We start from the raw sequence: 27,775 nt of genomic DNA, 5'->3' as shown, positions 1-27,775 counted from the left end.
CTAGTCTATGGTGTCCGGCTCGGCGTCCATGCAGGTCTCCCAGGGGTTGCGTGGCATGTGGGGCATAGAGATGAGGAGGAGAGCGACTCCGCTGAGGAGGAGCAGGGTGAAGGAGGCGCAGGCACAAGTGAACGACCAGGAGTAGTAATATTCAATCCAGATCGTCTCGTCGCTCTCAATCATACGCTTGACAGACTGGCGCATGACCTCCACAGAAATGATGATGCAAAGGCCTACGGTCAAACACAGAAAGGAGTGTTATGCAGACAGTTCACTCACCCCTGAGTCATCAGCTCTATATTTGGCCCAACAATGGCAACACTGGCCAACTCCAAATAATTGTCACTGAAAAAGCAACGTTAACACTTGAGAATGCTCATTGCATGTTCAGCCGTAACACTGTAAGAGATCTTATGAAGCTTATTCAGCCATGTCTGACCTGCAAAGGCAAAGAACATCCCAGCAGGCCTGAGCAGGTAGTCCCGCCCCTTCCCAAAGGAGAAGATGACACAGAGCGTGCCAAGGATCATGAAGAAGAGGCTGAAGATCGCGATGGCTGCTGCGGAGATATTGTACTCTGAAGAGAGAGAGGAGACGGACAAATGAGGGAGGAAATGAGTAAAGGTGACGGAGCGTGAGAAGGAGACAGAGAGGGGGAGATGAGGAAGAGGGAAGAGAGAAAGATGAAGAGAGAGAAAAGTAAAGAGGGATGAGAAAGAGAGAGGGGGATAGCGATCAAACAGAAGAGAGTGGGTAGGAACAGAAGGGGCGATTGGTTGCAGTGTCGTTTACTTAATAACTGCTTCAATAGTACACTTGGGCGAGTTATGACACGGATAATTAGCCTTTAGATTAGCCCCACTTAAAAAACAACAACAGTAATTTCTCCAAACTAGAGCAATAATGGCATTGGCAATGACAGATACAACCAGTTGATTAGAACATCTCTCACCCTCCCTCTCCCTTAGTGTTTGTGTCTTATAGATGAAGATAAGCAGGTTCTCCCTCCTCTCTCACACTTCAGCTGTGACAAAAAAATGATCCTATTCCATTTTAGCACCCCAACTGTGGTCTAACACCAAGTGCAAAATAACCTTACAGTCTCTCCAGCTGAGGCTGGCTTCCACTTCCTTCTGTCTCAGTTTGAAAAACCTGTGTTGTGTGTATGAATGAATGGAGGTATAGCAACTGTGTCCTGAGTCAGACACTATGGTTGGACGAGTCTGTCTTTTTGTGGGGCTTTTCCCCACGAACGCCAGCTAGTGTTGGGGGATTATGTCATGGTAAACAATCTACATGTCAAATTGGCAATTTGTGATCAAAAAGTGATTTTGATGAGAGGAAGCCATGGAACGAGCTTGGGCGATGTTCGATAATGGATTGCTAATGCCTTAACCAGAGATAGGAAAGGTACACACATTCTTTACTTAAGTATAAGTACAGTTACTTGTGTAAAAAAAGACTGGTAAAAGGATAAGTACTGATTCAACTTGTTCAAGTAAAAAGAACAAAATTACAGGCTCTGAAATGTAATCAAGTATAAAAATAAAAAGTATTTCTATCTGCTGTTTCTGTGCAAAATGAACCTCACGTCGTCATTAGCAGATGTCCCGCCTTGAGCGGATGTCCTGCCTAACATCCGTTTTAACTTTCTCGGAAATTCTGAATTTCCGAATTGTGCGAGCCAACGCGTCTATTTTAATAGACTACCGGAGGCTTCTGTGTCACCATATCTCCTTGTCACAGACACATTAAGGCCAATAGTTCTTTCAAGGCAAACTATCTTGGCTCCCGTCTAAAGCTGCGTTCACACCGACCTATTAAAGTTTTTCGCTGGCATCGAGTTTACATACAAAGTCAATGCAAACGAGCGATTGAGCGTATATTCGCCCGGGAGAAAAATCGCTGGGCGTCCGAGCGACAGAGACAGAGCGATAGGGAGAAAATACGCTCGTCACTCGAGATGAAATATCCCAACTCGAGCGAAATTACGCTGGCATCAGTCGCTCGCTGTTCAACGCTGATTGGCTGCCATGTGAGAGTGAGTCAAACCGCATTGACAGGCTGACAGCTGACATGAAGTGAAGTCTGTACTACTGGTATCCAGCTCGCGTTAGGAGCACGCTGATAGGCTTAGCTTGTAAACAACGGTGGCTTGTAGTGGACAAACAGCATGACATTGCGTAACGTTATAGCCCCCACATGTCCGTCAATTCGTGTGCCTGTTGATGAGCGATTTAAACAGAGCGACAGAGCGATTCCAAAGGGTTGAATCAAGCGACAGAGCGAAAAATAAATATCTCGGTGTGAACACAGCTTAACATGTAGGCCGACCGCAGCCATGCTTTCTGGCCAAGCACTCACCCTGGAGGAGGGAGGAAGAGAAGAGGCACCCACCTTTCTGAGTCTTGACTTCAAAAAGCTCTGCTTCTTCCCCCGATGTGAAGTGTTTGAAATAGGAGCAGTTTTTTGCTGCAGAGTAAGACAGGGGAGAGATGGGAGGATGAGAGAGAGAGAAGAGAGAGAGAGAGATGAAAACACCAATTGAAGTGGGGCTTTGGTTGTGCCACCCCCCCCCCCCCACACACACACACACACACACACCATGTGTCTGCACTACCAATGAGTCTAGAGCCGTTTTCCCACATGCGCTTTGTACCGCTAAATGACCGGAACGTGGTCTATTGCCTGCATGTGGGAAAGTCGTTGTGCCGGTCGCGGAGATTTCACCAGTTTCGAGCCAGTCAGTAGAGCGGTATGTATGCTCTTAAGGGAGACCAAGTGGGAAACGGGTCCAGTCATTTTCCGCGACAGCGGTCCTTCTCTCATGGGCGAGGTGTAGCCTACACACGTTGCTTAATGTTCCAGCGGGCATAATCTAATCATTCGCGCACATTAAAGCAAACTGGCGAAATTATCTTGTTATAATTAGAGCGGTAGCCTATGTCAGCTTCATGTGTGGGCGTGCTGATTTCCGAAGGCAAGGCAAGCCCGGACACATCAAACGAAGCCAGTCTGTAAAAAGTGCTTCAACGCGACGCAGGTGAACGGATAAACATCGAACCAGCAACTATTTCTCTCAGACACGGATCCCAACTTCTTCAAAGTGCATCATCTAATCATTCGCGCACATCAAAGCAAACTACTTCCACATTTCGCTTCGTGCATTTGCTTTCTCTACATACATACAAGCTCCCCCCTCCCCCCGCCCCCCAACATACAGGCAATTTCGCTGATAGATTCCCACATGCGCGAGCCGAAGTGTGAAGGGAAATGTCCGATATTGACTCACAGGTAATTTTCCGGTACGCATGTGGGAAAACGGCTTACAAGTCACATCTCTCAAAGGAGGCCAATAGAAAGACTACCAAGAGGCACACACAGCAGTAATGAGACACACACAGCTCCGGAGGCAACTTCATTATGAGAAAAAGTGGTATATTTAAACGATGTAGTACATGCTTGAAATAGGCTATACCAGGGGTTCTCAACCGTCAGATTTTTACAAAATTTCAGAGCACCACCTTCCCAAATAAATGAGGGGGGGGGGGGATAACGAAAAAGGAGAAAACTGGGCCATATGTGTGTTATGCCACTATCAGGTGATATTCAAACCTAACTCATTCAGTCATTGAAATTATGCACTTTACTCTTACATTTTTTTGTTTTGTTTTGTTTTTAAGGTATCACAGTGTGATAGTGAAAGAAAAATGTCAAGAATAACTCACTGCATGCACAACGCTGTCTTTAGGACCTTGGAGCTCTTAAACCCATTATGTAGCTGACACTTGTCACATGGCTCGGCTGTAAAGATAAGACTCTTGTGGTTCTAATAAGCCCAATTTCCTTGATGTGTGAGGTCAAGAGACCCCTTTGAAAATAGTCATGATAATTACCTTTGTCAAAAGAAAATGCCGACTTTGAGCCCTTTTATCCACTTTGCAGCGAGCATATTCAACTAGATATTCGTCTGGATTTCTAGTTTCCGCCATAGCAGAGATCTTCGCTGTAGCTTAAATAAAAATCACACCCAGGTGAGAAGTAAGCGGTGCAAACATCATCAGTCTATCAGTGTCTGCCATAAATCGCTGATGACATCACAATTGCTTAAGTGACATCATGTATATGACATCCCTGATGTCATATTAGGTGACAGGTGACAAATTGCTTCTGTATGTCACCTGTCACCTAATGCCGTACGTACATCTCTATAAACCGTCACATCTCTGAAAAAGCTTCTCGGGGGTTGAAAAAGCAGCCTTACTCCCCCAAAGTAGTTCAATCAAATTAAGGAAGCAAGCTCTCAAAATGCTGTTTTGCTCTGCTTTTTTTTTCTTTTCTTTTTTTGGTATGTATATTTTGTTTGTTTGTGAGGGCTTCCTATCTAGAGGAAACCACAGGGGAGCATGGGGAGAACATGCAAACTCCACACAGAAAGGCCCTTTTTGATGACCCCACCTGGGCCATAGGCACTGAGGACATGGGGATGGGGACACACCCTCAGCACCCACAACGTCCCAGGTGGGAATCAACCGCAGGACTTTCTTGCTGTGAGGCAGCAGCACTACCACTGTTCCACCATGCCCCCTCTGGACTTTAAAGTCACTTGGTAGAAAGAAACTTTGCAGTTTCAGTAACAAGCGCGCGGTGTCTAATAACGACGTGGCTTCTACAGTGGCCACTAGAGGCCGATGAGATTACAATTGCTCGAGTGATCGATCACTGATGACATCACTGACGACATCATCACTGATTGATGACATCACCGATGACATCCTGACATCATCACCGATGACATCACAATTGCTCAAGTGAGATCAATGATGACATTGGAAGAAGAGCCATAAAACACCAAAACACATAGTAGCTTTTGTTTTTAGAAAACTGAGCAGACAGACAAGTGATGCCAGAATGGAGCCAAAGCTGAAAAATTATAAGCTGTTATATGAGAAGGAGGGGGTTTACCTCCACACGAATGCCAAGAGGAGCAACCAGGACACTACCATCCCAGGGTTCATTCGCATTGTGGAGCGGGGTGGGGAACCAGCTTTAGAGTGGAGTGCGCTAGAGCATGAGGTTGGAACCGCCCCGGCTATGTTCTACACTAAAAAGGAGGAGGATGGAGAAGGGGATACGAACATTGACCCTGGGTATGAGCCAGACTGGACAGTTATCAACATTGTGAAGAAAGATCGAGAGCATGTCCCAGTCAAAGACTCAGGCCAGTGGTCGTTCTCTTTGCCTCTGTCAGAGCTGTACTCTATCCGGAGGGCCCGCTCCTTGGGCCAAAACTTCCTAGTGTTGGCCAGCAGGGGGGGCCACCCGCTCCCTCCTCTGCACTTCCACAGAGGGGGAACGAAGGAGCTGCTGCGGACCCTGCAGCGTTACATCATCCTGTCTCAATCACCAGTGGACGGGCGGCTCTTCCTTGCCTACCCTCATGACTCAGGTTCCCTCTCTCAGTCCTCCGACGAGCTGCAGCTACTTGATGATGGAGGCTCTGATCTAGTCTCCAGATTCATCCAGGACCCCTATGCCACTACTCTTGGCGGATTCTCCAAAGTTACCAATTTCTTCAGGGGCGCCCTGCGGACTCCAGATTCCCCCCTCCACCCTCGCACTGCTCAGGACCCTAATGTGGACACCCCACCTGACGAACAGCCTGGCCTTGAACTCATCGCCTGTGGGGTGGAGCTTGGCCCCAGACCTGAGGTGAACAGGGGAAAACCTCTGGACAAGTGGGAGGAGTTTCTGGACCCTGAGGGGCGAGTGCAGAACCCAGAGAGACTCAAAGAGCTTGTGTTCAGAGGGGGCATCACTCCGTCCCTGAGGAAAGAGGCATGGAAGTTCCTCCTGGGATTTTATCCCTGGAATAGCACCGTCAAAGAAAGGGAAGACATTCTGCAGGTTAAAACAGATGAATACTTCAGAATGAAGGTGCAGTGGAAGTCAATCAATGAAGAGCAGGAGATGAGGAACTCCCTCCTCAGAGGATACCGCAGACTGATAGAGAGTGACGTCAGCAGGACAGACACACACAACACCTTCTTCTCTGGGAACGACAATCCAAGACTGACTCTGCTTCATGACGTGCTGATGACATACTGCATGTACAACTTTGACCTTGGCTATGTCCAGGGGATGAGTGACCTCCTGGCCCCACTGCTGTTTGTTACCCAGAACGAGGTGGAGTCCTTCTGGTGTCTGACAGGCTTCATGGAGCTGGTGCACCAGAACTTTGAAGAGTCTATGGAGGCCATGAAGCAGCAGCTTCTGCAGCTCAGTATCCTGCTGAAGGCTCTGGACCAGGAGCTGTGCGACTACCTGGACTCTCAGGACAGTGGCTCTCTGTGCTTCTGTTTCCGCTGGCTGCTCATCTGGTTCAAGAGAGAGTTTTCCTTTGAGGACATCCTCGTCTTGTGGGAGGTCCTCTGGTCTCATTTGCCCTGTGACAACTTCCACCTGCTGATCGCCTGCTCCATCCTGGAGTCCCAGAGAGATGAGCTGATTGGCTCAGACCATGATTTCAACACTATTCTGAAGCATATCAATGAATTGCAAATGAAGCTGGACCTGCAGACTGTGCTGCGGGGAGCGGAGGCCATCTACCTGCAGCTTGTGCAGTGCAAGGAGCTTCCGGTGAAAGTCCAGGAGGTTCTGGGTCTCTACGTTCCCCCCGGGTCCGAGGAGGAGAGCCCAGAGTCAGAGAGCAGCGAGACACCGCGGTCCAGAGTCGGAGAGCAGCAAGACGCAGCGGTCCCGGGCAGGGGCAGCTGCGGCTATCCCTGCATGCACCGCTCCCGCCACTTACCCTTAACTCCCGGGAAATGGGGGGTTTCGACATGACGAGATGTAGGAAACATATTTATATGTGCTCTTTTTTTTGTTCTTTACATATGCCGTCCTCTCCTCCTTATCGATGGCTTGTCACTTGTTTACAAGTCTGTCCATCTTTGAGAGAGTATTGCCATCCTTCCCTCCTTCCTCCCCCCCTCCCTCTTTCCATAGATGCTGCTATACATTTGAAGAAGGAAGTAGAGCGTGCGCATAAGCTCAGTGGGTCAGGTGCGGGACAAATAAACGAGAACTTGAGAAATAAAGTAATGTCCCCACACTGAATATGCTCCCGGTCAGTTTATTGACAATTCAATCATTACAATCTTCATCAGAATGAAGCAGGAAGTAGGAGGAGCACTCGTATATTGTACAACAGATCTCAACACACCAATTGGTGGAGAGAGAAAACAGGGCAGGTGGATGCACTTATGCCAATCAAGATCATACTGTACAGAGTGCATTAAGCATCAATACAAAGGCTGACCACAATATATGCATTCCCAAGATAGAAAACAAAGATATTTCCACTATAGATCTACTAAATTTAATCAAGTCAAGTCAGTCAAGTCAAGTTTATTTGTATAGCACATTTCATACACAGAGGCAATTCAAAGTGCTTCACATAAAATGGTTGACAGGAAAATAAAAGAATAAAAGAGAATAAAATGGACATTTAAAAGCATCACAACAAAACTTAAAAAAAGAGTATAAAAAGGGCATTAAGCAACAGGCACAGCAGTTGCAAAAAGAGCTAAAAACTTATAGAGGACTCAATGGGTTTGCATAATAGAATAAATCACTTTATCTATATTGAGTCCCCCGACATCATGACTATATAAGAAACATGACTACACACACATACAACTGTGTAGAAATGTATTGGGGCAAATCGAAGAAAAGAATTAGAAACAATTTACTTGGGAAAAATATTTAGAAAGGGTAGCCTATTAAATATCAGGATAATCAAATCCCCAGACCTAGTCAAGGAGACAAAAGAGGCTCCAAGACCAAATAATCTTGCTAGTGCTTCTCCACAAGGTATCTCACCTCACGTAAAAATAATGTCAAGAAATCTATCATAAATGCATAAGAATGAGGTGTGAATTGTGAAAACACACTAATAGTCATGGTCCAATGTATCTGTAAGGAGAACTTAGTGCGGTGAGTACCAGACCAAGTCAAAACCACTACAGTAGTAGTGGTTTAATACACGGGGTAAAAACAGCCCACAGAATTGAACATGATTTCCTACACTGATAGATACAATATACTGTAGATGGAAGGAAATCCACAGACAAAACAATTGACAATTAGGAAAAAACAAGGCAAGAGCACAACTATTCAGTAGAAAAAGTGGCAATAATTATACATATAAAATTAATTAATTTAAATTTACTAAGTTGAAGTGAGAAAAGCTCCAGGGATACTAGACATATTAAGCATAGTGTCGTCGACTGTACTCAAAGCCTGTCTAAGGTGAGTGTCTGAAGTGAGTGTCAACAAACCACAAAGGTTAAAGTCGAGCTGAACCCAAAAATGACTTTTCTTTTCTTTTAGTTCAAATACCTGGGTATGCAGTGCACCTATTTAATAATGTATGCAAAAAAAAATCACAAAAATCGAATTTCTTTAGTTTTTCACACTTTTTCACATCAAAAGTTCATTTTTCAAGATTTCATTGATAACAGTAATGTACAGTTTGCTGACGTCACCTATTACTATCAAATTTCTACCCCATTTCAACCAATCATATCACGACATGCAGCTGTCAATCAAATCTTCATTTCAGGATAATTTTCTCTTCCAAATGAAGTAGAAAATGGCGCCTAGTGCCTGTCATCTGGCAGAATTCCTATCCCATAAACTAACTACTAACTTGGCCAATTGTTAGAAACATGAACAAAAAACAAAAACTATAATCTCTAAGAATGCAAAGAAATGTAACTGGCTCGTTAAAACGCGCATTCCAGGGATATCGTACTTACAGAAATAGCGTAAAAGGCGCGCGCTTGAGAGCGTGGTTGTCAGGGGTCTGCCCTCGGAGATTGCAGGCGGGCGGGCAGCACCCATGCATCGGATTGTCTGCTCGCTCCGCACGAAGCAGCTGGCTGCCTGGTGGTACTCCGCGGATCCCACTCGCGTAGCATGACAACACGCTGAATCCCACTGGATTTGGGGGTGGAACATGCCATGATTGACCAATGCCAAAGCCAGTCGACAGAATTGTCAAATCAAATCATCGACATGATATTATGACCCGCCTCTCAACTTGTCATCTCAGACAAATTATGTTTTCAGTCTGAAACGGACTGCGACGCATGTGACGAACGGGTTCAGTTCGACTTTAAATGAAAAAGTCAAATGACTATAAAAATGCCTTAATGTCAAAAGACTCATTCAGGCCCCTGTTGAATGTGTCTAAGGTAGAGATCCAAAAGGCCTCCCTCCTGAGAAGTAGGGAATTGATGTCACCACCCCTAGGCGGAACCTTGACATGTTCATTACCAATATAATTTATTTCAGTGATTAAATGCAATGTTGGGCTTGGAAATAATTGGCAGCTACGGGGTTTCAAAACTAATAGTAAATTGAGCACGGACTTGTACAGAAAGTCTAGTGATCGGAATTCCTTACTTCATGCAGACAGTTACCATCCCAACACCTCTTAAGAAAGGTACTATCAGGAGGAACTTTGAACTCATGGAAGCAGAGAAGACTCGTTTGTTAATAACAGCTCAGACTCAGAAGGTGGTGGAAAAGGAAGCGGAAACTGAAAGGAAGAAGGCCATCATTGAGGCTCAGAAGATGACCCAGGTAGCAGAGATTCATTTCCAGCAGAAGGTGATGGAGAAAAAGACAGAGAAGTGGATCTCTGCAATAGAAGATGCTGCCTTCCTGGCAAGGGAAAAAGCCAAGGCGGATGCAGAGTATTACACTGCTGCCAAGGCTGCTGAAGCCAACATGTTGAAGTTAAGCCCAGAGTATCTGGAGCTGATGAAGTACCAGGCCATATTGACTAACAGTAAGATCTACTTTGGCCAGGACATCCCGAACATGTTTGTTGAAGGGAACAAAAGCCCCCCAAAGTCTGGGTGCTCCCCCACCCTGCCCAGTGCCCACTGAACCAGACTTCACTAAAGCCCAGGGGCAGTGATGGCCCACAGCTCTTCCTCTCTCTGCATAGGGCAGGAGAACCTGTTAGATGCTTGTCTCATCTATGAGGGAGAGAGAGAGCAGTCATGGATTGCGGGTGGGATAGCTTTGCAGCTAGTTTGGAGAACAACATGCATTAGTCTTAATTGGCTGAGAATAAGTAGTGAAGATGAGTAAGAAAAAGTAAGTTGTAGGAAGGACAAGATGGAAACAACAGTTATTTTTTATTACCTCCTTGTCCTTAGAAAAAGACAGTTATTTTTTATTACCTTCTTGTCCTTGGAAAAATACAGATGCCATAATTTAAAATTGAAAGCATAATAAATGCTTATGCCTGGGAAGGCGACAGCAAGGATTCGCCCTTCTATATAGCATGTGCTTGCATTCAATGCAATGATTTACTTTGCATTTGGAGCCGCATTCTTTTTGCCAGGTAGCGCTGGCTGCCGGCCTACATGTGGCTCTGTCTGAGGGTCGGAAGAGTGACATCACTGATGACATCACTCTCTTGATGACATCACTCACTGATGACATCACAATTTCTCGAGTGACATCACTTAGAGTTTTTTTGAGGGAAGGCCGCCGAGCAGGATTCGAAGTGGGAGCCGCCGAGCAGCGAGGGAGGTCGGCGCACTGGCCGAGACGTCGATGAACACGGCGGTCGAAGAGGAGAGTGAGGCGGCCGGAGGGAGGAACATTGAGGAGGGGCAGCAATGTGCCGCAAGGCATCCAGTCTGCTGGAAAGCTATTAGAAGAAAAAGAAGAATACGTTGTTATGTTGTATGCAAGTTGATTCATGTGTGATTATATTAATTTTGACTGAGATTTACTGTCTATGATTTAGCTGACCTGGAATCTGACCGGTTTAATCGAGAAGGTATGTGCAAGAGTCTGTGATGTGGGTAGGTCATCTCTGTGCCATCTTCTCTTACACTGATTCACTAGGTGGCTATTCTCTCTTGGGTAATATTTAGTCTTGGATTAAAGGGCACCCTCCACTGACTGAGATGCTGCATTAAGGCCTGTTGTGGCATGAAACGAGCCAAGGAGAAGGACTCTATGTGCTGCTAAAATGAGAGCTAATGTTGTCTTAAAAGTGTATTAAATAAGTTGAACAATGAATATGAGGAACATATATTAACAATAATATGGTTGGTAGTCTCACAGTAGCCAACCATAGATAAATATCTACGTCTGGGGCACAGCTCTTGAGAAGTGGTTAAGGACTGCCCCCTGAGACCAAAACATGACATGACATGTCAAGTGAATGACAGTGATTGATTGCATGGTCACTAGGGACCGATGTGTCTATAAGAGGCTCTTACAGACACTTCAGTCCCTAGAGGTCACGCCGTAAAAATGAATGAGTAGGAGAAATTTGTGTCAGTTCATTCATTCATTCATTCATTCATTCATTCATTCATTCATGCACTTTGCTTGCCAGTTAAACTATATTGTCCTATAATTTATCTATAGCCTAATGTATAAAAAAAACATTGTATGGAGCACATTCATCATGTATTCACTGTCTCCAAGATAGTGAGACAGAGGGAGGGACGGAGAAGAGGTAAAGGTCGAGTGACCAACCCCCTCTGCCCTCCCCTCCCCTCCACCCACCATCCTTTCTTTCTGAGATTAAACCCATCAAGCAGACAGGTCTTCACTCTGTCCACACAGATGGACCTGTGTGTGTATGTGTGTGTGCGCACCAGGCAACAGCGGAGCTGTTTGTTAGCCAGGATGAGAAAGAATCACCAGAGGTAACCTAGCAACAGGCTGCTGCTGGTCTTGGCTAGTCTTATCTATTTATCCATGTAAAGAGGCATATTGAGAGTGTGTGTGTGTGTGTGTGTGTGTGTGTGTGTGTGTGTGTGTGTGTGTGTGTGTGTGTGTGTGTGTGTCCGTGTGCGTGCGTGTGCGTGTCAGGGGACAGGTTAGAGGTAAGTAAAGATGTAGGCGGGGGCAGTGCAGCTTGAAGCTGTAAATATATTAGTTTAATTCTCATTAGGTGTCTCACCTCTGGGACTGAGCTACAGTATGCATTATTTGGGTCCAGCTGCAAGATTTACTGCATTCTCTATATTATCAGCCTTATCCAAGGGGAGCTTCAAGAGATCTTTTAACTCTGTTGATAAGAGGTGGCTGGAAAGCAGACATAACTGGTAAATGGACTGCTTTTATATAGCGCTTTATAGTCTACCGACCACTCAGAGCGCTTCACAACACATGCCTACATGAACCCATTCATACACGGGTGACGGATGATGTCATCAGTGTAATAAGAATCCAAAGCAGGGAGCTGGAATAGCAGGCACACCAAACAGCAGGTGCCCAAACGTATGTTGTAAGTTGCTACTTCTTTCACCTTCACTGCCACAGTAGCAGGTAGAAGTTGGAAAACTTCATTGATGGAGTTTTCTGTCATTCTCCCACTGAAAAAAAGAACATGTGCTTTGCCGTCCGCTACATAATGTCAATACAGCATAAGCACTTACCTCATGTCTGCCAAAAAAGACCAGGCTGGAAACTGAAGTGTAGATGATCAAACTCAGAGTATGGAGGTGTCGTATGCAGTGAAGAGGGGAATATTTGGGTGCATATCATTGACCTTGCAGGCAGGCTAATGGGGATACTTAGTTCCAGGGAGGAGGCTGATTAGGAGGAGGCCTCGCCTGTCACTTCAGTTTTGTCTCCTTCCATTACACTGCATTCCTCCTCTGCCGCCTCCTCTCTTTGATGTACGTCTCCTTTCACCTCCCTTTCCACACTTTACCTCAAACGGCGCCTCTCTCCATCCTCCGCATCCCACCTGTCGTGATGCCACTGCATGCATGTACAAAGCTTTCCCGCCTCTCTCCTCCACTTCAACTTTCTCCTTTCATCCTTCTTTCACTTTTCCATCATCTACATTTTCATACCGTTCCTTTCGTCCTCCTCTTCATCAAACCCTCTTTCACATATCCTTGAAATGTTGGAGGATAGATGAAGCCATTAAAAAAACACATTTAACTGTTTCGTCTATCAACGGATAGACGAAACAGTTAAACGGCACAGGATGTCCGTTATGTTACGGGATTTCGTTATGGCACGGGTTAGGAATGTCCTGTCACTTTCCATTGGTGACTGATGATGTCATTAGACCTTATGCTAAGCACTGATGATGATGATGATGATGAAGCGGTGTAGCCGCGGCTTTGGGTGTATGTCCGTTATGGCACGAAATGTCCGTTATGGCAAAGGGATGTCTGTCACCTAAGCAGCCACATCTATAAGTGGTAGAGGTGACTGATTGTCATTAGTAAACAAACACAATCCATCAAATGAGCATGCAAACATCCTTGAATGGAAATGCCCTCGACTGATGATGCCATATACCCACTGATGATGTCATGCCTCACAATCATCGATTGATGTTACTGATTATGTCATACCCACTGAGATGTTCCACTGATGATGTCATGGATATTGTGAGATCATCAGTGATGTTATATACTATGTCATTAGTGATGTCACTTAAGCAATTGTGATGTTATCGTGATTTATGATGGGGGGGGGGGGTGTTTTCTTTTTTTGGCCACACCGAATGACCGACTGATTCTGGGTCAATGTGAATCAGATGGTATTTGAATGGCTATTCCATCAGGAGCGCTCATAACTGGGACACAACAGCACAGGAGAGTCCTCACAGCCCTGTGTGTGGGTGTGTGTGTGTGTTTTAAGTTCCCTTAACCGACATTCCCTGAGCACGGAGCAGGGAAATACACTGTGAAGTCTGTGGAACGGAATGCAAACCTGGCTCTGCAGTCTGCATTATAAGCAGGAAGTAGATAGACCAGTCAGGAAAATAAGTGGGAAGGTCTGGGAAGTGAAAAGGGCATCTCAAGTTGACATGGGTGCCTTTGTGGCTGCAAAGGTATGTATGAATTGTTGGCACCACCCAGGCATTGTGTCCTTGATTCTGCTGGACGGTGGTGCTGGAGGACACACAAAAGCAGAGGCGGCAGAAGCTCCATTTAGCGAACAACTAATCACAACTGTCCCCCCCCCCCCTGTGTATGTTTGTGTCTGAATTTGTTTTGCTTTGGTTTGTTCTGAAAATTGAAAAATAAAATATTGGAAAAAAAAGTATCTCGCCGTTCATATTTCATATTTCCCCATTCATATTTTTTTTCACACGCTGGTACCCAGAGAAAAGCAGAAAGTGACGTTCACTTTAGCTCTCTGTAGTTCGACCTTATGGATTCTGCGTATACTGTTTATGGTGCCAGTTATTAAGACAAAGGTACTTTTCAATATGAGAGGGGATGTTGTCTTGTGACTCGTACCACGCCAGAAACATCCAACCTCTCAAATTTGTTCCATTTTGACAGGTCTAGCAATAATTCATCAGTATGGTATCCACGGGTGCATGTCCTTAACAGAATGCAGGGATAATGGGTTGGGCAAATTGTCAGGACGTGGGCTGACTGAGGTTAAGCAATGGCAAGGACGCTTATGGGGTTATATGCAAATTGCCGGGCATGGGCACCAAACGGGGATTGGGAGAGAAGACCACCACCAACGAAATACATTAATACTTCCCACCAATCATGGAAGGAGGCATCTTTGGGCTGATAATATAGCAGCTTGCTCTGGATGGATGTAGGACACAGGCTGATGAAGACAGCAGCCCAGTTGTTGAAGGGAGGACCTGTGATAGCAAATTATTGATTGAGTGCTTATTGATTGATTGCTTATGAACTATGGTCCTTCTAAGATGTATTTTGTGAACTATGTTCTTCATCATTGCAGAATATTGCTGTACAGGGAGAACATGTATCTTGCTTTGAGGGAATAGACTGGATTGTTATGTCTCGTGAACATCAGATTAACTATTGACGTCATGGAAATATACTGAGTTGGAGAGAGGTTGAATGAAGTGGAAAAGTACTGCCCTCCAGGGTGGGGGGCGGGTGTCATAGTTTCAGTATATGATGTGTTGTAAACGATGATTCGGGGCTTTTTCATGACAATGTGGTCAGGAAAAGACCCTCTGTGCACAGATGTTATTGTAGAATAAAACCTCACTTAAAACGGATATCTCATTATTGATGCATCAGCAGAGCATTTCAGCAATTTTTCCATCACAGACCCCCCCCTTAGTATTAATAGGACAGCACATTTCTTTCTTCAATAAACCCGTTTATTAATCCAAAGAGTTGGGGATACATGCACCTTTTTTATTCAGTAAACATGTTTTTATTAATCCAAAGAGTTGGGGATACATGTAACTCTTTCTTTGTAAACCGGTCTTCACTCCTTCAGCTGGAGGAGCCGTTCATAAATGCTCATGGCTTGTGGTTGGGATTTTGATAAGTGCAATTCTCTTAAGCCCATCATGGCACACCAATCAAACATTATCCAACAACTGCTGTTGGCAGTTGTTGGATAATCTTGGATTGATGTAGGCTAAAGAATTGAATGTGGAATCTGACCAAACATCTCAAAACAAGGACAGGCAGCCATGGCACACCAAACAAACATCTGTTTGTCTGTTTGCTGTAGAATGTTTGATTGGTGTGCCATGGGCTTTAGGCTCGCTTCATCCCCCGACCCATCAAGCAGGCAAACACCGTCATCACCATTTTGGGCTTGACCTCCACGAGGTCTTCTGGGAGAGCGTAGACTTGCGCACCAATCTTTCTTGCCATAGAGATGGCGTATTTGGCATTGTCCAGCTTGTCATCTTCAGAGAGGCTGCCTGTCTTGACGTGGTCGTAGACGATGCTGCGGGGCCGGATGGCATCTATGAGGTCCACCACTGCCAAACTGCTGCTGATCTCCTTGTCCTTGAAGCTCAAAATCTTGGTTGCTTTCCCAGCCTCAGACAGCGTGTTATTGACCCAGGTCACAATAATGTCATCATTTGTTGCTTTCTGTCCATCTCCCAAATCCTCTAATACATTCAGGGTATACCTTCTCATCAGCTGCCACACCAGGGCGAGAGTCAGGGTGGTGTTGCCATCGTTCAGGTCCTGCCCACCGATGCCAACAAGGGAGAACTTGGCTGTTGTTTTGCCCAATTCTACTGCATAGTTACAATTCTCCAACTTTTTCATGTTGGTTCCAATCTTGGGGTAAGGAGGCTTGTTGACCTTGTTGGTCCAGTCAACAGATACTTTAATTTTCTCATAAAGCTGCAGGATGACTATGGCATCCACTAGGTCTCCATACAGATGATTGACATGTGGGTTTACACCCAAGGAATTCATCCAGTTTCGGAAGGTTCTCTCTTCTCGTGTCTCACCTTCCAGCAGTCCCCAGTCAATGTCATCATTCTCTGGTTTTGTTAGAGATGGATATTTGTTAAAGAGATTGGCCACAAAGGCCAGGTTGAGTTTGGGGTTTCCGCTGATGACGTCGGCTGCGGTGACGAACTGACGGCAGCCCAGCCTGTCCGCCTGCTGCAGCATGGCTTCTGCCCTCTTCCCTTCATCTTTCTCGCTGAAGCCTCCCATGTTAATGTCTATGGGTGGCTGGTCTTGCTCTGTGCCTTTTGGGGAGATTTGGTTGAGGAGGTGGAAGTATAACCTGGAGTCTTTGATGTCCGAGCTGAAGTTGTTGATCTTGTGCGAGCCGGCATTCTCAAGGTGGAAGTTGGCCCAACACAGAAGCAGTTCTTCTGGAGACAGCTTCATCAGGTCCTCCAGAGTTTCCCCATCTCTCATTAAGGCTGCCAGTGCTTCGTTCCTGCTTGGATCTATGTCAGCAAACAGGCCGATCTTGATGATCTGCCATAGAAGGCCCAGCACCAGATGGGGCTTCCCCTCCTTCAGGTCTAGAGCTCCAATGTTCACGACATGGCAGCCAATGGCAGAGGCAGAGTTCAGAGCCAAGTTCAGATTCTCCTGTATTGTGAATTGTGTCAGCTTTTTCTTATTTATTGTCCTCTCATCAATAGTGTCTGGCACTGACAGGTTGATCATTTTGCAGAGTACGACACCGTCTCCCACAGCCTTGAAGAGAGAGTCTGTTTCGGGGTTCATGGGCAGGACATGTGTGCAATCAGGGTCTTTTTCCAGAGCCGAGTTGATCCAGTTCACAAAAGCAAATTTCTCCTCCTCAGAGAAGGAGTGTTGCGTCCCTTCACTGGACAGCTCGGACATTCCCCCAATGGCCAGGATCCCTTCTTTTCTGTTGATGGCCTTGCGGAAGCTTTTCGCAATTTCACTGCTCTTCAGCTCTTGGAAGATCACCACAAACTCATCGAAGCTGATCTTATTATCCTTGTTACGATCAAGTTTCTGGATGATCTCTCGGACCCTGTATCCAGGCAGGGGAAGGTTGGCCACTTTAAAGAGTTCTTGGAGTTCATAGTCACAGATAAAGCCGTTGCTGTCAAGATCAACTTTCCGGAAGGCCTCTCTCATTTCTTCCAGCTCTTCTTTTATAATCTTTCCTGCCATTTTCCTGTGATTGACCTGAGGTGTTCAGTCAGAGAAGGTGGGATTTCGATGCTCCTGAAATTCCAGACAGGCTTGTCGAGTCAAGGGGTTCTGGCTTCCACATCGGCATCCTATTATAGTAGTAAGATGTAATTGTTCCAGTGACATCACTGGTGACATCATCACTGATGACATCACTGATGACATCATATAAATAATATCATCAGTGGACAGACATTGTGACATCATCAGTGATGTCATAAATCCTTCCATGCAGAGGCTATCAGTAGGACCGGTGCAACTCAGTTCACGGGCAACTCAAGATCCAACATCAACAATTCTATGCATAAGTGATGCATCAGTGAGGGATGTCATAGTGATGATATCCTCACTGATGTCACTCGAGCAATTGTGATGTCATCAGTGATGTCACTCGAGTGATGACTGATGTCAACTCATGTCAATAGTTACATTATCAGTGATGCCATGATGATCTCACAGAATAATGTCACAATGTCCAGTGAACTAACAAAATTCTGCAATTGAACTAAAATTAAGGCATCTATTGGTACCAACCCTGCCACTGTATTGCAGTCTGGTTTCAAGGCTTCTCACTCTACTGAGACAGCATGCCTCAAAGACATTGGCAACTGGAATGTCTGCTCACCACCTCAAGCTCAATCTTGGTAAGACAGAACTACTCTTCCTCCCAGGGAAAGTCTGCCCTCACTGACCTCTCCATCTCCATTGACAACACTACTGTGCTTCCCTCTCAAACAACTAAAAACCTCGGGTGTCCAACATCCGCAGCGACACAAATCCTGGTCCAGTCAATTGTCATCTCTCGCCTGGACTACTACAATGTTCTTCTGGCCTACCTCCCTCTGACATCTGGCCACTCCAGCTCATTCAGAACGCTCCAGCCCGTCTGGTGTTCAACCAACCTAAATTCTCTCATGTCACTCCCCTCTTCTGGGACCTTGTTCACTGGCTTCCCATCTTGGCACGCATCAAATTCAAGACACTGGTACTGGCCTACAGGGCAGTACACCAGACAGGTCCTCCGTATCTACAATCGATGGCCAGGTTCCAAACCTTACACCGCTCCCTCCGCGCTTCCACCAGTGCAGGTCGCCTTGCCCCACCTCCGCTATGTGGGCTCAAAAGTCGCTCATCCTGATCGTGACTTCTTGTCCCTGGCACCACAATGGTGGAATGAGCTCCCCCTTTCGGTCAGGATGGCTGAATCACTGCCCATCTTTCGGCGAAGACTAAAAATACACCTTTTCAGGCTCCACCTGGGCCCATCTTGAACTAACGTTTCTTTTAAAAAAAACATTCCTTCTCAATCTACTTTCTAGAGGTGCTACTCTATTCCTTCAAAAAGTTGTAACTGTCATAGATTGTGTTGCAAAGCTGATTCATCTACTGTTGACAAAATGTGATATTGTAAGTCGCTTTGGGAAAAAGCATCTGCCAAATGACGAAATGTAAATGTATCTAGTCAGGAAGGAAATAGCATTCCAAAGTTAGGCTATGTTTTGGCAAGGGATAAACTGGCATGGCTAATAAGAATAAGAATTGATTGGATTTATATAGCGCCTTTCTAGAAACTCAAAGTGCTTCACATATCAAGGGAGGGAGGGGGAGGAAACTCAACTCATCCACCACCAATGTGTAGCACCCACCTGGGTGATGCACAGCAGCCAGTTTGTGACAGAACGCTGACCACACATCAGCTATGGTGGAGGGTTGAGGACTGAATGTACCAATTAATTATCGATGGATCATTAGGTGGACATGATTGAAGGAAGGCCTGTGGGAATTTAGCCAGGACACCCGGGTTACACCCCTACTCTTGCAAAGATAGCCGATGGGATCTTTAATGACCACAGAGTCTGGACCTTGGTTTAATCCGAAGGGTGCTCACTCACAGGACAGAGTCCCTGTCTGCCCTGGGGCATTGGGGAGATTATTCATCACACCAGAGGGAAAGAGCACCTCCTACTGGTCCTCCAACACCACTTCCAGCACCAGTCTCCCATCCATGGAGTATCCTAGACCAGACCTGCTTAGCTTCCCCAACGTCTTACGTCACCACGAATTCCAGCGACGGAGGGTCTGAAGTCAGCATTTCCGCATTTTGCCATCAGACATTCTTGGGGGGCGGTCCTTAACCACTTTGCAAGAGTTGTGTACCAGACGTAGATATCTATCTATGGCTGGGTACTGCGAGACTATGGCATGGCCATTTTCAAAGGGGTCCCTTGACCTCTCACCTCAAGATATTTGAATGAGAATGGGTTCTATGAGTACCCACAAGTCTCCCCTTTACAGAAATGCCACACATTATGCTAATCCCATGCAGGTTTAAGCAGAAAACCATGCAGTTTTTTGCATGCAGTATAAATGTATTATTGCCTATTCTATATTTCTGCATTCTGGGCTGTCCCAACAATCTTGGAATTTCATCAATTTGGTATAACTGGAAAGCTGAGACTCTTGTGGATTCAATGAGCCTGCCCAATTGTATTCATGGGTGATGTTAGTCCACATAGTAGCCATTTCATTGTAGTGAGACCATTTTTTCAAAACAACCTCATCTGTTCATCGGGGACCATTCTTGGGACCCGAAGTCATTTTGTCTATAGAACCGGGCCTGTAAGACATACTGTAGCTACTTCAATAAGAGAGAGGTTGTTTTTTGAGTGTTTTGTGATTCGTGCAACGTCGAAAACATCCAATCTCTCAAACTTCTTCAATTTCTTCAAGTCTAGCAATAATTCATATGGTATCCAGGAATGTGTTGCTTTGTTACCATCAAGGATATAATTAACTTATGTCTGTCTGAGTAAAATTATGTAAACAACCTTGCAGCTGGAAATATACGTATGTACTAAATAGGGTTGGCACGATGGACGATGGCATCGACCATCATGATTGGCCGACCCCCCATCGACCTCTGAGCCTTCTACATCGGATCATCGTGATTAGTTATCTGTTCGAATTAAATTTGTGCCGTTTTAATAATAAAACATACCAAGTCCACTTACCGTGACGCGTGGGGGATGCGCCGGCAGCATTAAAACGAGCGCACCCAGTTCAGACTCAGAGAAGCCTCCCCTCCCCCTCCTCCGCTCTACTGCTTTTCTGCACTGGGAGCGCTTGTTTAATGTCGCCGGGGCGTCCCCCGCGCATGAGAAGTCAGTTCTTTTGTTGTGAAAACTTTTAAGAGAAAGAAGAAACTTCACGTTCTTTCCTGTTTTCAACCCACAGTGAGTACAAGTCTTCAAATGTGAATTTAACTCGCCTGTTTCCAAAGTGAAAGTTGAAGTTGATTGATACAGCACTAGCAATATTGAATGGCACCAACAAATAGGCTAACGTTAACGTTACAGTCAGATCCTGACCAACAACGTGTGTGTGTTGAATTTAACTAGCTGGCAGAAAAGTGACAGAATTACTGGCGGATATAACGTTAGATTCGTGTGGGCCTTTGAACCTAATAAGAGAGAGTTGAGGAGACTGGAGAGAGTTGAGAGAGAAATACAGCAGCAGCAGCAGCAGCAGCTAGGCTACTGCTAGCTGTTACAGCAGTACTGCTTGAGTCACCTGGCTCTGTGCAGTAGCGTATGGCCCATTTCCACCGCTCTAAGTAACCTGCCTGTCGGTCTCATGAAGAGCTCAGCTGTCCTGCTTTTAACGTGCATTGCAGCAGCTGATGGCATAAATGACGATGCCATCTTAATCACGATGTTTGACCGTGAAACAATCACGATGGATATATTGGTGACATCGCACAACCCTAGTACTAAACAAGCACAAATTTGCAATAGCAATCGCTGAATTTCTGCTGGTTGCAGCTAAAAACAGCACTCTGATACATTAATTGTTTTGCATATTACATACCATACATACCAAGTCGTCCTCTGTAACACAGAGCCCATGTCTTTAGCAATTCAGTATCGTGGGCTTTTTTGCCTTTATTGAATAGGACAGGAAAGGTGGAGAGAGGGGATGACATGTGGGAAAGGACCACGGGTAGGATTCGATCCCAGGTCAGCCATGTGAAGGACAGAGCCTCGCCCCGCCCTCCCCGTATGACGGCGGGTGGAGCGCCGTCCTACGGGGAGGGGTCGCCGTCGGCTGACGGGGGCTGCTCCAAAATGTGACTCAACGGCGACGATACGTGCGTGACGTCAGCTGCACGAGAGTTGTGACTGGCCGTTGCCTTGGCTCATCGTCGTAAAGTCGCCTTTCAAAGCATGACGTTAGATTATAACGAACTAGTTGTGTGGCTTAGCCTTCCAAAATGTTGAGGGTCGTTTTTTAGAATTTAATACATAGAATTGGGAACGTTACATTCAATTTCATTCAGACTGCCTGGCACACAATCTCCGCCATTTTCACATGGAGCTTCCACAGGAGGAGGGAGGGTGGGAGGAGGGAGGGTGTAGTGGCGTCCGAGCATGTAGGGTTCGCTGGCGCCGCCAGACGGCGAGATGGCTCCAATTCGAGGCGGACGGACGACCATGTCTAGGCCTTTAGGCTCCCTTCATCCCCCGACCCATCAAGCAGGCAAACACCGTCATCACCATTTTGGGCTTGACCTCCACAAGGTCTTCTGGGAGAGCGTAGACTTGCGCACCGATCTTTCTTGCCATAGAGACGGCGTATTTGGCATTGTCCAGCTTGTCATCTTCAGAGAGGCTGCCTGTCTTGACGTGGTCGTAGACAATGCTGCCGGGCTGGATGGCATCTATGAGGTCCACCACTGCCAGACTGCTGCTGATCTCCTTGTCCTTGAAGCTCGAAATCTTGGTTGCTTTCCCAGCCTCAGACAGCGTGTTATTGACCCAGGTTACAATAATGTCATCATTTGTTGCTTTCTGTCCATCTCCTAAATCCTCCAATACATTCAGGATATACCTTCTCATCAGCTGCCACACCAGGGCGAGAGTCAGGGTGGTGTTGCCATTGAGCAGGTCCTCCCCACCGATGCCAACAAGGGAGAACTTGGCTGTTTTGCCCAATTCTACTGCATGGTTACAATTCTCCAACTTTCTCATCTTGGTTCCAATCTTGGGGTAAGGAGGCTTGTTGACCTTGTTGGTCCAGTCAACAGATACTTTAATTTTCTCATAAAGCTGCAGGATGACTATGGCATCTGCTAAGTCTCCGTACAGATGATTGACATGTGGGTTTACTCCCAAGGAATTCATCCAGTTTCGGAACGTTCTCTCTTCTCGTGTCTCACCTTCCAGCAGTCCCCAGTCAATGTCCTCATTCTCTGGTTTTGTTAGAGATGGATATTTGTTAAAGAGATTGGCCACAAAGGCCAGGTTGAGTTTGGGGTTTCCGCTGACAACGTCAGCTGGGGTGACGAACTGACGGGAGCCCAGCCTGTCCGCCTGCTGCAGCATGGCTTCTGCCCTCTTCCCTTCATCTTTCTCACTGAAGCCTCCCATGTTAATGTCTATGTTTGGCTGGTCTTCGTCTGTGCATTTTGGGGAGATTTGGTTCAGGAGGTGGAAGTATAACCTGGAGTCCTTGATGTCCGAGCTGAAGGTGTTGATCTTATGCCAGCCGGCATTCTCCAGGTGGAAGTTGGCCCAACACAGAAGCAGATCTTCTGGAGACAGCTTCATCAGGTCCTCCAGTGTTTCCCCATCTCTCCTCAAGGCTGCCAGTGCTTCGTTCCTGCTGAGCTCTATGTCAGCAAACAGGCCAATCTTGATGATCTGCCATAGCAGGCCCAGCACCAGATGGGGCTTCCCCTCCTTCAGGTCTAGAGCCCCGATGTTCACAACATGGCAACCAATGGCAGAGGAAGAGTTCAGAGCCAAGTTCAGATTCTCCTGTATTGTGAACGGTGTCAGATTTGTCTTATTTATTGTCCTCTCATCAATAGTCTCTGGCACTGACAGGTTGATCATTTTGCAGAGAACGACACCGTCTCCCACAGCCTTGAAGAGAGAGTCTGTTTCGGGGTTCATGGGCAGGACATGTCTGCAGTCAGGGTCTTTTTCCAGAGCCGAGTTGATCCAGTTCACAAAAGCAAATCGCTCCTCCTCAGAGAAGGAGTGTTGCGTCCCTTCACTGGACAGCTCGGACATTCCCCCAATGGCCAGGATCCCTTCTTTTCTGTTGATGGCCTTGTGGAAACTTTTCGCAATTTCACTGCTCTTCAGTTCTTGGAAGATCACCACAAACTCATTGAAACTGACGTTATTATCCTTGTTGCAATCAAGTTTCTGGATGATCTCTCGGACCCTGTATCCAGGCAGGGGAAGGTTGACCACTTTGAAGAGCTCATGGAGTTCATAGTCAGAGATAAAGCCGTTGCTGTCAAGATCAACTTTCATGAAGGCCTCTCTCAGTTCTTCCAGCTCTTCTTTTGCAATCTGTCCTGCCATTTTCCTTTTCTGTGTGGTCAGAGAAAGGTGGGATTTTGATGCTCCTGAAATGCCAGACAGCCTTGTCTAGTCTGTACCACTCCTGCAGGGAAGGATTTTTGACATCACAATTGGCTCGAGTGACATCACTGATGACATCATCATCATCAGTACTCGAGTGACATTACTGGTCCGAAATTATTATTATATTATTTAAAAATATAAATACGACCGCATGTGTCACTCAAGTTTACACACTGAATCTTTCGTCTGTCATTAAAGTTTTCGGAGCATGTTCAATTTTCTGCATTTTTCGCATCAGTCAGAAGCCTTTCTGCGAGCTGTTTCGCCCGTGTTTGACCCGTGTGTCTGTATGTCTGTGTTTGGGGGAGAGAGTCAGAGGAGCGGCCGAGCGGGGCTCCGGTCTCAGCAGAGAGGCAGCGGCTTGCTCCACCTCGCTGGCCCCTCCCCGCTCCCTCTGCCCGGGGCACGGTGCTGCGGCACACGGCCACGCTGCACCACAGCCGGCTTGGCGAGGTGAAGGTGAGCACAGAACCCCGGTCCAGTGTGATATGGTTACCATTCTCAGATCTTCTGACATGGCGTCTGCCTTCTCCAGTCCACATCACCACTGCTGCAGATCAGCGTGTCTGTCACCTGTCATGTTGTAATGTGGATAAAGGAGAGGATGAATATTTGTCTCGCATTGCGAATAGAACGACAAACTTATTAATCGGACTCAGAGTGCAAGTGTACAAGGTTTCTGTGCGTGATGATTTTTCTTGGATGACGGATTTAAAAAACGCATAGGGAAAAAAACGGACTGTCTGCAAACTCCTTAAATGGGGTTCCGCTGGACTTTTTCCTAGTAATCTTCTTGGCTTTCCAGCAGACTGGATGCCTTGTGGCACATTGCTGCCTCTCACAGTTGGATGGTCTCACTCTTAGACCTGCTTCTTCTTCTTCTTTCAAGTTTGATGGATGAAAAATCAGACATTGTGGTTGTGCCTCTGTTATATTAGGCTCCTGCCACATCTGTTTGTGTCTACATGTATATTGTCCCTCTCTGTTACTCTTTCTTTCTGTCTATCTCTGTCTGCCCCTCTTTCACAGTCCACTCCACCATCCAGTGACAGTGGAGTGACGCTGGATCCGTGAGCCTGATGGATCCGTACTCCTCCACTCCCGACATCCCTGCCACCATCGAGCCCCTGCGTCCTCCTATCATCCCTTCATCCCTCCTCAGCCTCGTGGTGTACTCTAACTCCTGACAGGGAGCAGGAAGCCACACTTCATTAAGGCCTGTACTGATCCTGAGGTAGTGGAGCCCGGAGGCTGTCAGTGACAGAGCCAGAGTGAAATCTCTCTGTTAGGCTGCAAGGCACGCACACACAGCTAGAGGCCAGCTAGACACTGTTTACCCTGGCTTTGGCTCCATTTGATGGGAGCTTGCAAGTAAGGTGTCTGCCCACTCATCAATGTAGGTTAGGTGCATGTCACCATTGTGCAAACCAAATTGTGCATCAGAAAATACAGCTTAAATTCAGTGAGTTCCCTAAAAACTGCTCTCCAGACTGTCCAGTGCCTTGTTTGATCAAAACAAACCTCAAATCCACTGTGAGATATCACACATCAGAATGAACAAAAGATGTAGAGGTTAAACTCTACTTTACATTTTAATAAAGCAACAGTCAGAATGACACATGATGTAATGTTCTCCCTGTGATCAAAGAGCGATCATTAAGAGAGACTAGAAGTTTTGCGTGGAGACTCTGATGATGAACCGAGCTTTGCCCGCTCAATTCTAAAACAAAGTGCCCCTTCTAACTTTTCCCCTTAAATCACCCCTTGACCTCTTAACCCTGATCCTGAGATTTGTGACAAATATGTATATATGATGTAGGCTATACAGTGTCAATAAACCATTGACACACTTTTGTGTGACCAAACTCCAACTCAACTCAACTGCCAACTCATGCGCTTAGCACTTTGCACGCTCAACCAGGACCATGAGCACACTTCTTTCTTTCTTTCTTTCTTTCTTTCTTTCTTTCTTGGGGGGGGGGGGGGGGGGGGTAAAGTGCCATTAAAGCAAGAGAAATCAGAGCTAAGGAGAGAGGTACAAGGGATTTTCTTGCTGATTTTACAATGAGAGTCCGTCAGCCCAGACAGAACAGATTCATGCTTTTCTCATGTTAACTGGACACTATAACAGCGGGTACCCTTCTATTAGGCACTTGACTTCAGCTGTTTGACCACCTAATTGGAGCTCTGTTCAGAGACTTCCTCTGTGGAAGATAATGATGGTTCAGCGGAAAGGCTGGGCATGGAACTGTCATACAGCCTGCCCTCAGACACACATCCAAACGTGTGTGTGTGTGTGTGTGTGTGTGTGTGTGTGTGTGTGTGTGTGTGTGTGTGTGTGTGCGCGTGCGTGTGCGTGCCTGCATCTGTGCGTGCGTCTGTGCGTGCGTGCGTGTGTGTGTGCGCGTGTGTGTGTGTGTGCGCGTGCGTGTGCGTGCCTGCATCTGTGCGTGCGTCTGTGCGTGCATGTGTGTGCGCGTGTGTGTGTGTGCGTGTGTGTGTGTGTGTGTGTGTGTGGTATTGGACTGAGAGCGCATGAGATTATCACTTGGCTGACCCAAGCTTCTCACACCACTTCCTGTGACTCTGCCTCCTGTTATCCTACATGCTGACAGTGACTCACACTCTGCCCTCCCCTACCGACAGCACTTCCTACAGTATTTTGAAGCTTTTACTTCCTGTGTAGGGCAATGATGCTTGGCATGATGTTTCAAGATCAAAAATTGAAGCCACTTTGCGGTCTGTCTCTGATCAGTGTTTATTTGTGCTGAGACCACGAGAGTTCATGAAAAGTGTGTGTGGCCAACGCACAGCGCTGAAAAGTCTGCATGCTTTTTTGAAATTGAGAACGAAGAGAGCGGATGAAAGACGACCAAGAGACAGAAGGGCAAAAAAGCATGATGTGCGAGTCCAAGATATTGTATGAGTCCAAGATTGTGTGTGTGTGTGTGTGTGTGTGTGTGTGTGTGTGTGTGTGTGTGTGTGTGTGTGTGTGTGTGTGTGTGTGTGTGTGTGTGCGTGCGTGCGTGCGCCATGATCAAAACACAATTAGTGGACCAACAGTATAAAGACGTCCTTACAGGTCTTCAATTCAGTTTCCACCATCAAACCCCCACCCCACCCCCGCATCCTGCCCCCAATTTTTCTAAATCTGGCAAAGACAAACACCTCACCCCCAAATAAACATCCAGGCTATTATCATCATTTCAAACCAGGTGAGCTAACGGAGTTATCAACCTCAGAACAAATTCACTTGGATTACCAAGTGAAATGACTCACACAAGCACACACAGAGTTAAACCTAACCCTAACCCTATCCCAGCACACACAGAGTTAAACCAGACACCTGAAGACGTTTTTGTTACTAATGGCACCAAACAAAAACACAAAGCATCACACAGCCTCTAGTGAGACAGAGCAGGCGAGCAAGGTCCATACCTCCAGGTAAGCTGATGGGGCCGCAGCCTTTGCCCTGGGGGTCCTCCTCCACCATGAAGATGCTCTTCTTGCAGAGCCTCCAGAGGCCGAAATGGGCTGCCTGGCAGGTGGTGTTGAGCTTCTCCACCCGCGGGCTCAGCACGGCCCAGTGGTCCGTCACCACTGCGGCCAGCATGGACCCCATGCCCACCAAAATCACCAGCGAGGTGATCTTCACCTTCGTCGCCTGCTCTTCAAACATGCTGCCGCTCCGTGTCGGTGTATGTGTAAAGTTACGTGTGGGAGGGCGGTGTGTGTGTGTATGTGCGTGTGTGTGTGTGTGTGTGTGCGACAAAAGTAAATGTGGGTGTGTATGTGTGCTGTGTATGGAAGTGATCTTCAAGAGTTTCCAACAGCGTGCGTAAGAGAGTGCCGGATGCGTTCGTCTCTGTCGTCCCTGGCGCG

At 46.5% G+C, this 27,775-nt stretch overlaps 2 protein-coding genes and 1 pseudogene across 3 annotated transcripts; 1 reads left to right on the top strand and 2 right to left on the bottom strand.

Moving 5' to 3' along the window:
- Positions 1 to 27,572, bottom strand: LOC310788089 (voltage-dependent calcium channel gamma-1 subunit-like; the record flags this gene model as incomplete). The annotated part of the gene is made up of 4 exons (XM_083649590.1): positions 1 to 233; positions 440 to 577; positions 2,398 to 2,472; positions 27,332 to 27,572. 4 exons carry the CDS (start codon positions 27,570 to 27,572, stop codon positions 1 to 3), a joined length of 687 nt encoding a protein of 228 aa, XP_083505716.1.
- LOC310787819 (TBC1 domain family member 17 pseudogene) lies at positions 4,912 to 6,846 on the top strand (annotated as a pseudogene). Its single transcript has one exon. The product of its transcript is annotated as a TBC1 domain family member 17 pseudogene (transcript).
- On the bottom strand, positions 15,561 to 23,830 carry LOC310787818 (uncharacterized protein; the record flags this gene model as incomplete). Its single annotated transcript, XM_083649295.1, has 2 exons — positions 15,561 to 17,450; positions 21,965 to 23,830. 2 exons carry the CDS (start codon positions 23,828 to 23,830, stop codon positions 15,561 to 15,563), a joined length of 3,756 nt encoding a protein of 1,251 aa, XP_083505421.1.
- Positions 27,573 to 27,775: the final 203 nt, after the last annotated feature.

This window comes from Poromitra crassiceps (genome assembly GCF_964638095.1).
Source record: "Poromitra crassiceps genome assembly, chromosome: 13".
In the NCBI taxonomy this organism is placed as follows: Eukaryota; Metazoa; Chordata; class Actinopteri; order Beryciformes; family Melamphaidae; genus Poromitra; species Poromitra crassiceps.
This window is presented reverse-complemented; position numbering and strand designations above follow the sequence as displayed.